Raw genomic sequence first — 12,061 nt, 5'->3', positions numbered from 1 at the left:
TGAGCTGAACACTAGTTGGAGACCTACCTGGCGTTGCGAATAGTTAGCTGCATTCGCCGCGAGTCCAGCTTCCTGCCCGCGCTGTCTTGCCATTCTATGCCAACCATGAGATCACCGCCTGCTTGACATGAAAAGCTTGCACTTTGTCTAACATCAATTGTCCGGTTTGCTGGGGAGGCTAGCACTCGCAGCCCACCAACTAAATTGTACAAGATAATATTTAGCCACACACAAATCAATATATTAGTCACACACAAATCAATATATTAGTCACACACAAATCAATATATTAGTCACACACAAATCAATATATTTATAATTAGCTTTTGAGTTGTGGATAGACCTCATAATAGTTGCGTTTAGCTAAAAACTAACCCAACAATGAACTTTATAAGTGATGAGATAAAATTCTAATCATATGATGAGCTTTGGTTCGCAAGCAATATTTCATCTATTTGACTATTTCTAACTTTAACATTGACTCTACCTATAGCGGGTAAAGTTGAAGGTGATGAAGGTAAGATATAGATTTTTGAATTGCAGCACTAACTATGGTGCTGTGCTGCTGCACCAAGGTATTCTGATTATCAAGCTTCAAAATTATAACAATTAAATTTCAAATGAGATGAACTTGCTTAGTCAAGCTGTAGTTCCCTAATGAAGACATCTGGGATTTCATTTTACAAAATCACAAATACTGTTTAGATGCTATGGTGTAGTACAGGATACATGCAGAATCAAAAGCATGTGTTTAATGATGTATCTTTTACCCAAGTAATCGTGAGTTAGCTTCATTTCTGATCAAAGTGTATCAAACCTAAAAAATCTGACTTCAACGAACACACCGTGTATACTGGATGTACACAAGTCAGAACTAACTTGCAACTTTTAGACAGTTCAAAGTTCAATCAGTGACTTCTGAAATCGTATCAGCTGACATTAGAAATTTAGGATTTAGTCCTATGGCCTGCATGAGAATACTCTCGATAATTGACTGTCTGGTGCTATATTTAAATGTGAGTATACTGTAAAGCGAGATAAGGCCAACTGTCTGCTGGTGGTCAGTGCAATATTCTTCGCGTGCCTCACTACTAATTGTATAGATAAATATACTTAAGCTAGTAATTCACTAATCACTGCCTTGAGATGAGATAAGTAGCAATCTATTGCCAGTTGTGCTAATTACTCTGCAACTAAACTATATAGAAACTATACTATCAGCAGTTATCAATCTTCTCTGATAAATCTCTCTGCTTATTCTCAAATGTCAAACGGCTTGTTATCAGAAAGATACTTCAGAAATGGACTACTAAATGAATAGACCTGGTGAGTCACGTACAGTTCGGATATCATTTAAACAGCAGTTATAGTGAGCTCAGCCCATTCAGTCAGTCATTAGGGCATTTGCAACTGCAGACATCCAATAAAAACATAGCCTAACATTTTCTCCAAGCTTAATGTGTGTAGATTATGCTGGCAACTTGTTGTATAACAAACAAGCGTTGTTCATAGATTACTTTGTGGGTCTCACCTTACTCTATAGAATAATAATTATGCTTATTCCCTAACATTGAACATAGGAATAACTTTGATTTAATGGGTGTATCTACATGCAAGTTTCAAGAATTTCTCAGCACACATTCGTACAACAGTGTGCCTGAGCTGAAAACAAAAAAGAAATTTGAAAGAACCCTTGGATAATTTATCTCTTTGTAAAATAGATAACTAAAATCCTGCATATTTATTATATCAATTTAGTTAAATTATATAGTAATGAATCATATTTTCAAATAAAAGTTTGAATAAGTGCAAATTACAATAGTAACATTACCGTATTTTCCGGACTATCAGCCGCTCCCCTATGCTAGCCGCATCTGCTCTATTTTTACAAAACCGATAATGAAACATATAGGCCGCACCTTTTGTATAGGCGGCAGAACTCATAACAGTGTTTTTTAACACGACAGCAACTTTGCTGGTTAAAACGGAACAGAAGCAATAGAAAATAACCAGTATTTATTTAACTTCATTTCTGTGTAACTTCTGTGTTCTATTTGCTAGATGAATAAAAAAGTAATATATGCTTCGTTGCATAACTTTTCTTTAGTTTTGATTTTAATTCCGATTAGTGCGCCCCTAGCAGTAAAAGAAAAAACCAAAAAATAGCTGCAGGCTCTAAATAAGCCGCGTGGCTTTAAACATCTGAAAAAAATAGCGACTAATAGTCCGGAAAATACGGTAATTTATTTAACCAATTACCAGGCATTTGTAGTACAGTATTTACAGTGCACTGAAACCTGCCCTCATACCAATATCTATCACAAAGGACCTTGGGACTTTGCGTGCCATTATAGCGCGCAAAGTGACAGCTCCTATCATTGAAATAATGATATAATATATGAACTTTTCATGTTATTATGGCCTAGATCCCATCAAATATATATATATTTGATGGGGGGCTGTATATCATTGGTGGTAGAGACACTGAAAAAGATAAGCAGTGTAATTTACTCTAACATAGAATAAGTAACTTCAAATTAACGAAGATTATATAATTTTTATTGTTGTTAAAATAATAAAACTATTACTTATTACAATTTTAACGAGCAATCTCTAATAAAATACTTTTCACATTTAATTTTTCCTGAACTAAAATAAACTTAATTGAATGTTAAGAATTACTTCTAGTGAAAAAATTCAAATATTTCAGAGATATTACATTGAAATTGTTGTAAGTAAAGTCTTGATTATCTTATTTTTAACGGCCCAAAAGTGGTACACATTCCGATAATGATGAATAGTGAATGTACAGTTTAGTGTCAATTTATAAGCAAAACTGTCAGAAAAGTTTTCTATGAAAGTTCAAGTAGGTTAAAAAGCGGAGCATGAAATGAATTCCACACATAACAGATCACTCAAGGGACAAGTAAATTAATTTCAGGTGTGAACTCGATTGTAAGTCGAAAAGGTTTAATGATTTTATTGCTTGCAAATAGCTTGAGCTTTTTATACAAAAAGTTTAACTCAACATTTCATACATGTTCTTATTCTAGCTTATTTGTTGTACCATCAACCCCACTTTAGACCAAAGGTGTGGCTGAATAGGCCAAATTTTTGCATCCATGCGGTCAACAATATGATAACTAATACATTAAAACAATTCTGATGGCTACTAATTGCGTGGTGAATTACATGTACATTAGAGCAAAGGGCACTTTCATATTATAAAAATCACTAGACATATTACTTCAAACACTATGATAAAATTATTGGTGATAGTTAAAAGTGAACCCTGGCGGATTAAACTGCCTTGAGTAAATATTCACATTGGTCAGCGACATGTTTGCAAAAGTATTAAACAAACATTACTGAAAAAGGCCACACAGAGAAAAAAGATGGAATTTGTGTATATAAGGTAGCCTATAAAAACACTTTATAGCTACAAGCTTATATTATAAAGCATTGATGTAGATTACCAAACCTTGAAAAGTTTATCAAAGAAAATGTAACACAAGATTTAAAAATGATTGATAATTTTGATGTCTTGATTGATGCTAAACCAAATTTAGATTTGCTTCTATTGGTCTACCTAATGCGCAATGGTATGTCTCAATGCTGCCGACGGTGCATTTTCATTGTCAAACACTAAACATTCTTGTTTACATAAGAATGCCTTTGTAGCATAATATTAAAAACTTATGTTGCTTATATATTTTTAAAGCTTTGTTTTCTTCGTTTTATTGTACTATTTGTACAGTTGATAAATCAAAATAAAAAAATTCTGTAAAAATAGCGTTAGCCAACTTGCAAAGCTTTACAAAGGCAACATGATAGGGTGTGTATCGAATTATACTAGTGTATTATAGACTTATATCCCTCAGCAATATGTGGTTATGGAAATTAGATTCAATAACAAAATACATGTACATTCAGTTATAGTGGTAGTTAGTACGATTTTTTTTATTAATATCAGGTTGTCATAGAAGAGTTTTCATAGACCTCCAATATAAAAATCCAATGCAATCATTACATATTGTCTAGTTATATATGTAAGCTAGCATGTATGCTAGCTATATATACTTATATATATATGTAAGCTAGCAGAGTTAAGAGTGAAGTTCCATTGAAATAACAATATGTCTGCGTTCCTCATTAATTTATTCTACTGACAATACATAAGCAAGCCAAATAATGGAAAATTAACCCGTAAGGAAACTACTTGGTCTTAAAACTATGTTGGCTGCCATAAGTATTTTTACCAAGTACATTAAAGCTGTTTCTGGGTTTCTCCTGGGTAACTTTGTGATTGACAGTGCATAGGCCTTTAGTTTTTTGTAAATTGGTTCATGACATTGAGCTGGTTTTGTAAGACCTGTCTAACATTTTTCTTGATTTTATGGTTGATGCTTCTTTACATAAGCACAAAGTACTTGTACTCTTCATCCATATCCTTAATGGTAGCAGGTAGCATTTGCAGGCCATCTGTGTGTACAGTATGGCTTTACTTGAAAACAATCCTTCAACATTTTTCAACATCAAAGGTCATTCCGTTGTCCTTGCTGTAGATCTGACTGACACGTATTAGCTAATCAATGCCCCCTTTTTCTTTGCATACAGCTTGATGTCATCCCTGTAGAAGTTGTTTGATGTCATCCATGGTTATTTTGGTGCTACTCCTAAACTGATACCTATATTGGATCATCTCCAGAATATTGCTTAGGGGTTTAGGCATATGCAGGAGAGCTTTGGCAATAAAGAGTCACCTTAATAGATACCAAGCTCGATTTGGTTACTCGCCAGTTTCTTGTCAATCGCTTCTAGTTCTGTCTTCCAGTAGATCACCCACATCTTGATAAATGTCATAAGGACAGGGTGGACATTGTACAACTTTAGGCGATCAAAGATCTAATTATGGAGAATTGATTCATAGACCTTTTTTGTTGTCAATCCAAGCCAAAGCAAGATTGGTATGCCTTCTCCTGCTGTTTTGACAAACAGTCCAACTCACCAGCAACCAGTGGTTGGCTCTTCATTTGTTCCACTCAATTCCTTTCTGAGCTGCTGGTCATAGGCTGACTAAGTGCTCTTCCAGTTTGTCTGCAACTAATCCTGAGAGAAGTTTTCAGTTTGTGGGCAAACATGTTACAGGTCAGTAGTTCTTGGAAATTGGTACCCGCTTTAAATGTTTCAACAGTGGTGCAGGTCATCCTTTTGGCAGCCATTTTGAATAAACATTCTAGTGTGATTTCAGATAGATATCAGTTTCTTTAACCAGAAAGCTTGGATCATGTCAGGTTCAGGTGCTGCACAATTCTTCATACGCTGCTCTCCGCACTTAATGTCTGTTTTACTGATGATGGGTCCTTGATGGTCCACAATGTGTTGGTGACTCTCTTTGAACTTCTTTAGCCAGTTTGCAGTAGTTTTATGCATAACTTCTTTCTCCCACAGGTCTGTCCTGAATTTTGAGGTGTTGGATTTGGGAGAACTGGCATTGGTCTCTACAGTTCATCTTTGAACTAGTTTTGCACTCAGTATGGATCATGGGTAAAAAGTTTGTTTACGTTCTTAGAATCTCAATCTTTGATGTACCCCTTCGGTTATGTCAAGAGTTCTATTAGTGGCTATTTGGAAAATTTTAGAGCTTCTTTTGTGGCTTCCTTATATGGACACTTCAAACTGTGGGTTGATCTTTCACAAAGTCTGCTAATTTTCTGTGCTACCCCATGACTTTGTTTTCTAGTCTCATCTGCCAAGCTAAAATGGAGGCTTGAGACCTAGCGAACAGTTGCTTAATATTCATTTCCTCCAGGGTGATGGTTGCCATACTGTGGATTAGTGTACACTGTATTAGTATCATTGATTGACTCCATCGGGATAGATTTTAGTGCTAGGTTAATATCTTGTGGCTGCTTTTTACGTATGGCCTTGCTTGCTCTCCGTAATGTATTCTGCTTTTTGGACAGTAGCCGCTGAGAGCTTTTTGGTGACCTTGTCTTTAAGTTTGGTCACTCTTGAACCAAAACAAGATGTCATGTGCGTCCACTTGATGGCGTGCTTAGACAAAACATTCCGCATTCCTCAATTCCTTCATTCCTCATCGTGATTTCATCTACCCTACATTCTGATAGCAACCATTTCCTGACTGTTGTCTCTCTGTACAACAGTTATTGCATCCTCCCCATGGAGCACCTCTTCTGACATTCGCTCATAAAGTAGCACTGCATGAGATTCATGCTATTAGTCCAAGTCCATTTCATCTATTTTCAACCAGTATCCCCAGAAAAGTGAGCAGCAGGTGAGGATCAAACCTGAGACCTAATGGCCGCCATGAGGACACCATAACAACTGCACTATTTGTCATAGATATTTATAGATATATATAGGTATATATATAATGTTGATTCCATTTCGGCATTGCTTCAAGCGTTATTGTTGTTGGTTAATTTTAAGACAACTTAATTTGTAACTACAATGCCACAAATCATGTGGCCCGATATTTGAGTAACGATATCAACTATTATAAAAGCCTAATAAGAAGGCAGGGTAAAGTAACATTCTGACTTATCAGTTTGCACAGCCTCCAGTTTCCCAGAACTGTTACGCCTGCTAAATGTTAATTGTCCTTTTATTATATCTTTTATATTCAGTTAATGCACCTAGAATACTAGTGAGGCTGCTATTAAGATGTTGTAATTAAAGAATCATCATTTCCTGTCGTCAACAGCAAGGAATGAGTAACCACACAACAACTTCCTTTTGCCTGTCAGCCCAAGACTGTGCGACTGATGGATTACAGCGCTAGGTTATTACACAGAGACCTATTGACTGCCAGTGCAAAATGTGATGCTTAAATGGCAGTGATGCAATGGCTTCACGCATAGTGTTACAGGCTGACACTGCTGCCCTGAATTAAAAACAACTGTAAGCATACCAAATATTAAAAGTTTTGAGTACTATGTGACCAATGAAAAGGTATTAAAATACGCTGTAGGTTTAAAGAGCTTACGCAACCAGAGAATGTAAATATGAAGCCAGAGAGAAGCGATAGTATGCCTGTCAAAACCAACCCAAGATAATTACATAATGTGCAAGTTAGTTTCCTCATTTGGTTCTGACTAGCGGACAAGTTGCAAACAAAACAACACGTTGATATGTTGTCTTGTTTAACATTTAACATTGAGAACACTGACTTAAAAGCATACTTCAGTAGCACTTTAAAATACTTAATTTTTCCACTATACTAACTGTACTTGTTACAACAACTCAGCTATACTCGGCTACCTCACATCATACTTGCTGACTCAATACAAGCTTGTTAATCAATGCTGTCCTTGACACAACAGGATGAAAGCTTGCAAGCTACCTAATAAAATGTTAAATATAACTAGCATTAAAAAGCTGTTTCCACAGCATTGCGCATAGGCATTTTTGACTGCAGATTCCAACAAAGTGCTAGTTATGAACATGTGATGAACATGTGACATATTATTTTAATTACCTTTCACCCATGAAAAGTACTGAAACTCAAAAGACTCAAATGATAGGAAATTAGAATTGCTTTGGCATGAATAGGACAGTAGTGCATTAAATGAGTGTGACAAAATATGAAAGTAGGCTAAGTGAATCAATCAGCTGTCTATCTAGTAAGTTCACTTGTAACCTAAGCTCTCGGTGAGTTGACCTCAGCACCTGTTAGGACATCTCGATTGATAACTTGGAATGCCTATTACGTAAGCTATGTAAGCAACTTGTGATGTATCAGTCATTCTGCCAGCATAGGATGAATGGCCAAAAATGTCAGTTACTCATTTTTTCTGGAATAAAGGAGTGTTGAAATAATATCTTTGTTCAGTTACTCTAGAATTAATTTTACAAAAGCTTACGCGTTCTATGTCATACAAAATATACAAAAAAGCATTACGAAAATATAGTAATGGAGCATCAATGACCAAAGAAATTGACTATTATGTATTGGGAAAGCTTTGTTCAAGGGTAAGAAATTTTTTTGAAGCCTAGAAAGCGATCACTAGAAATAATAGTATAATAGGGTACTAACTTGTTGTTTGGTTTACACAGCCTGCTGTAAGAAGTGACCTGTCAGAACCACAAGTGCATCCACACACTACATTGTTGGTTAAAGTCAATAAGTTGAGACAATACTGTGCATACAGCATCTCGACACCTTCAGGAGGAAACACTCCCTTCCCTCGCCTTCACTTCAGTTCTAGACTGTTCAACAATGAGAGCAACAATATATAAAACTGGAAAAAAACTACAGAATGCAACTTTTTTGTTTACAATGGTAGACAAAAAATTTAGAGAACTTTATGGTTAAAGATTCATTGGACAAAAAGAGGCAGATAGTTTTAAGATAAGGTTAAAAACACACAAAAATTGTTCATTACAGTCTGACAGTTTTTTGGTTAACTGCATTTGAAGTTATTTTTATAAAAGGACATGTTTTTGTAAACACCCAGAAAAATTTACTGCGAAATTTATCTTTTTGCTATTTACTAGTAAGCACTCATTTTGCATGGATATATGTAAGCCTACTTTAAATTAATCATTTTCAGATATTTAAGCTTAAAAATCAAGCAATCATATTGAGTCATATAGCGCCATAACTTTTTCTTGCAAATATTTAAAAACGTTTTTCATTTCATTTGGTCATTTTTTGTAAGAATGACAATGTTGTTGAAGCATAGCATCAAATGGATGCAAAGAAAAATATAATTAATACTATATTTTAAAATGGTACTTTCAAGTTTGTTTTTTAATGGCATAGTAAACTATGTGGCTTTGAAAAGAGAGCGCAAACAGAAGAAGAAGAATATATAAGAATAATATAATAAAAACAGCAATTGCTGACAAACGATCAGGTTTGTCAATAACAATGGTTATAGGTAAAAGACATTTACAGTATTATTCATACAGTATTTTACAAATCACATGATTTTTCTTTGGTACCAAGTACTTATGCCGATGAAAAAATCTTGGCAACACAGTGAAAAAATACACATATCTTATATTTCTTAGTTGAGTGTTTCACGAAAAATTTACCTAATTATGACCTAGGCATTAAGATAAATAGCCCTCAAAAATTGAACAAATCTAGATAAAAATTACAAATGAATGCATCGTCCACTCACCCAAAGCTAGCAACTACAGTAGTAACTAGCTTAGGACTAGTTCTGACCTGTTAAAGTAAAAATTGATAGAGCTAGCCAAGTCTTTTCCTGTATCGTCCAACACAAACAAAACACATTAAACATCTACCTTCAGTCTATCGCGAGAATATAATGAAAGTCTTGATACAGAATCAAGTAGGCGGCTCATCAACTAACCTTTAACCTCTGTCTGCTGTCTAATTAGTCTTATCTATCCTAACGCAAGACTACCGAAACTAGCAAACAGATGGTTGTAACTACGCATTGTATCGCATTGAACCAATTTTATCAAAGCTGTGGGCCAGATCAACACTTTTCCAACTAACAGAGTACAACGTAGACCATACAATATGAATGCTGTTTCATGTTTTAACATAGGACTTAAGTAGCATACTCTGTCACCCAAGACAAAGGTTCTAATAAATAAGAATATTTGTTAGGTGATAATTACCTAAAAGAACATTGTTAGATCTCTAGCAAATTCAATAAATGCCAATGCTGCCAGAGTAAGCTCCATATAAGCAATCCTAATAATCTAGTTTTCAAATTTGTAAATATATTTTCAAGAATTATATGAACAGCAATTGCCAAGGTGAGATAAAAAAAGTTTAGTTATATCATGTGGTATACAAAGTGGCAATGGTAAACTGGAAGATTATATAAATGTAGCTATGTAAACTGATCAGCGCTTACACACACTGAGTTCTGTCAAATCTGATTTCTTTCAAGTTTCTTGTAATTGTAATCTTTCTACACTTGTAATTGAAAAAACTAGAACAATCCAATTACAAAATGTTCAGATATAAAAACAAACATTGCCATTAATACAAAACTAAATAATAGTATTTCATTACCTAAACAAAGATTTTAAAGTAAAATCAAATCTATGCTAGAGTTGTCACACCATTACTCAAAGCATTTCATGTTAAAGGAGAAGACAATTGATGTACAATATCTCACAAAACCTTCATATTAACCTCGATACACATCAAGTATTGACATCAGCTCAGCAGAGATATTCACAGTAACTGTTGAGATAATCATATTAAAACACTGATGGCAATTGAAATCTACTACTTGCTGTACCAATTTTCTAATATGCTATTGTTTTGCATCATTCAATTTGACATTACCTAGTTTTGGAAATACATTTGCAGATGTTTGGCAATGCAACCCAAAAGGTTACAAAAAAGGCATTTTTGGTTATGAGTAAAAATTTTTGAGCTATAAAGCCAAAATTTGATGGCAATTTTAACAGGCCATCTTGTTATTAATCCATATGTAGTGACCACAGTCATTAAACTTGTTTCTATGTTTTTGCACAAACCCATATGATTTGTAGTACCAAATCACAGCGGTGACACAAAATTTGTGCACTAATTAAAATCTATATTCTCTCTGCATGTACTATTTTACTCTTCTGCAGATGGTTATAAAAATCAAGTAACCTCTTTTGATGTCTTACTTCAAGAAAATGCATGGCTAGCTATTTACATCACACCAATTAACTCAAATGGTATGAATTAATTTACACTAATGCTTCAAACTTAGATAACAACTACAAGCTTTCTTCAACTGTGAAATTCTTTAATATAACACTGTGTCATAAATAGTATGTGTATATGAAATGCATCAGTTATTCGGTAATATTTTGTAACCTCCAAAATTATCTAACCATCCAAATAAATTTACTGTAGCTAGCATAGCCAGATGGAAAAGTGTTGCAAAGTTGTAGAGCTGTATGTAACCCTGGCTTTATGCTGCTAAAAAGCATTTTCAGTGGTGCCATGATAGATATATTCATCTAGCAACACTCACTGAATTGATGCTGCAGTGTAACGGTTAAGGGCAGACAACATGACAACAGAGCCACAGCTTTTTATATTCAAAGCTTTAGTTAGCAGAAGCAGTCAAAGCAACCAAAACTTAAAAGCTTGAAACTAGATAACTTTGGTTATAATCAATTCTGTTTATTCAAGTGCAGTACACACAGCGTCTCATTAGACCAATTAGTTTTACCAAACGCGATACAATCATTTCAGTTTCACAAACCGCTTATAAATTTGTGGGTTAATTCGCTAAAAAGTAATTGCGCAAAAATATAACAGCAAGTTCAGGAATGGCATTCCATTACATGTTTAAGCTGGCAAAGTCTTAAGTGACTATAGCAAAACCCATTTTCCACAGAGTAGTAGACATATATGTATATTTATATAATATAATATAAATATAAAGAGCACTTGGCTGTTAGTCAATCGTTACGTATTTGTTTCAAGCATATATAGATATGTCCTCGGAAAGATGAAATTCAAGATGGCTATCATCTTTCTGAAGTTATCACCTGATAACTGTAATATTCTGAACTATGTGAGCCTAAATATGTGTACGTTCTCAAAAGCTAAAATGTTGAGTAAAAAATTCAAAATTAAAATAATATTTTGCTGTCCAACCATTTTGAATATTGCCACTGAAGCAATGCACTTGAATGCCAAAAATTGAATGAAGAAAGCTTTCATTGGCGTTGTTTTCTAATCCATTCATAATTTTATTGATGTCTAGGAACAAAATAAGAACAAAACTATTCAAATGTATCTTTGTCATATTTCAAACCAGAACAGATATTAAATATAGTAGAGATTTTTGCATTTTAATCTATTTTCAAATTAAAAGCCATAGCGTGTTTGAGACTTTCTAATTCTGTACGCAATATTTCCGTCTACTCTTAGTATAGCTATGAACCTCCTAAATAAATTGAAAATTTGATAACAGTAGAGATGAAGGCAAGACTCATGTTGTTGAGAAAATAAAACAACTTTCAAAGTCTAAACTTAATGAGGCTAAACGAGCCAGTAAAAGAGTTTTACTCATGAATCAATTCTGAAAAAATCAAT

General features: G+C 34.3%; 1 protein-coding gene across 1 annotated transcript in view; it reads right to left on the bottom strand.

Moving 5' to 3' along the window:
- LOC137405079 (basement membrane-specific heparan sulfate proteoglycan core protein-like) overlaps positions 1–8,194 on the bottom strand; it is a 38,896-nt gene extending 30,702 nt beyond the window's left edge. The window contains exons 1-2 of the mRNA XM_068091304.1: positions 8,060–8,194; positions 28–199 (exon numbers count right to left, since the gene is read on the bottom strand). Of these exons, the coding sequence (XP_067947405.1) occupies positions 28–199; positions 8,060–8,177 (290 nt within the window). The 5' untranslated portion in view covers positions 8,178–8,194. The remainder of the gene's footprint in view (positions 1–27; positions 200–8,059) is intronic.
- Positions 8,195–12,061: the final 3,867 nt, after the last annotated feature.

The sequence above is a fragment of the Watersipora subatra genome, chromosome 9 (genome assembly GCF_963576615.1).
Source record: "Watersipora subatra chromosome 9, tzWatSuba1.1, whole genome shotgun sequence".
Lineage (NCBI taxonomy): Eukaryota > Metazoa > Bryozoa > Gymnolaemata > Cheilostomatida > Watersiporidae > Watersipora > Watersipora subatra.
This window is presented reverse-complemented; position numbering and strand designations above follow the sequence as displayed.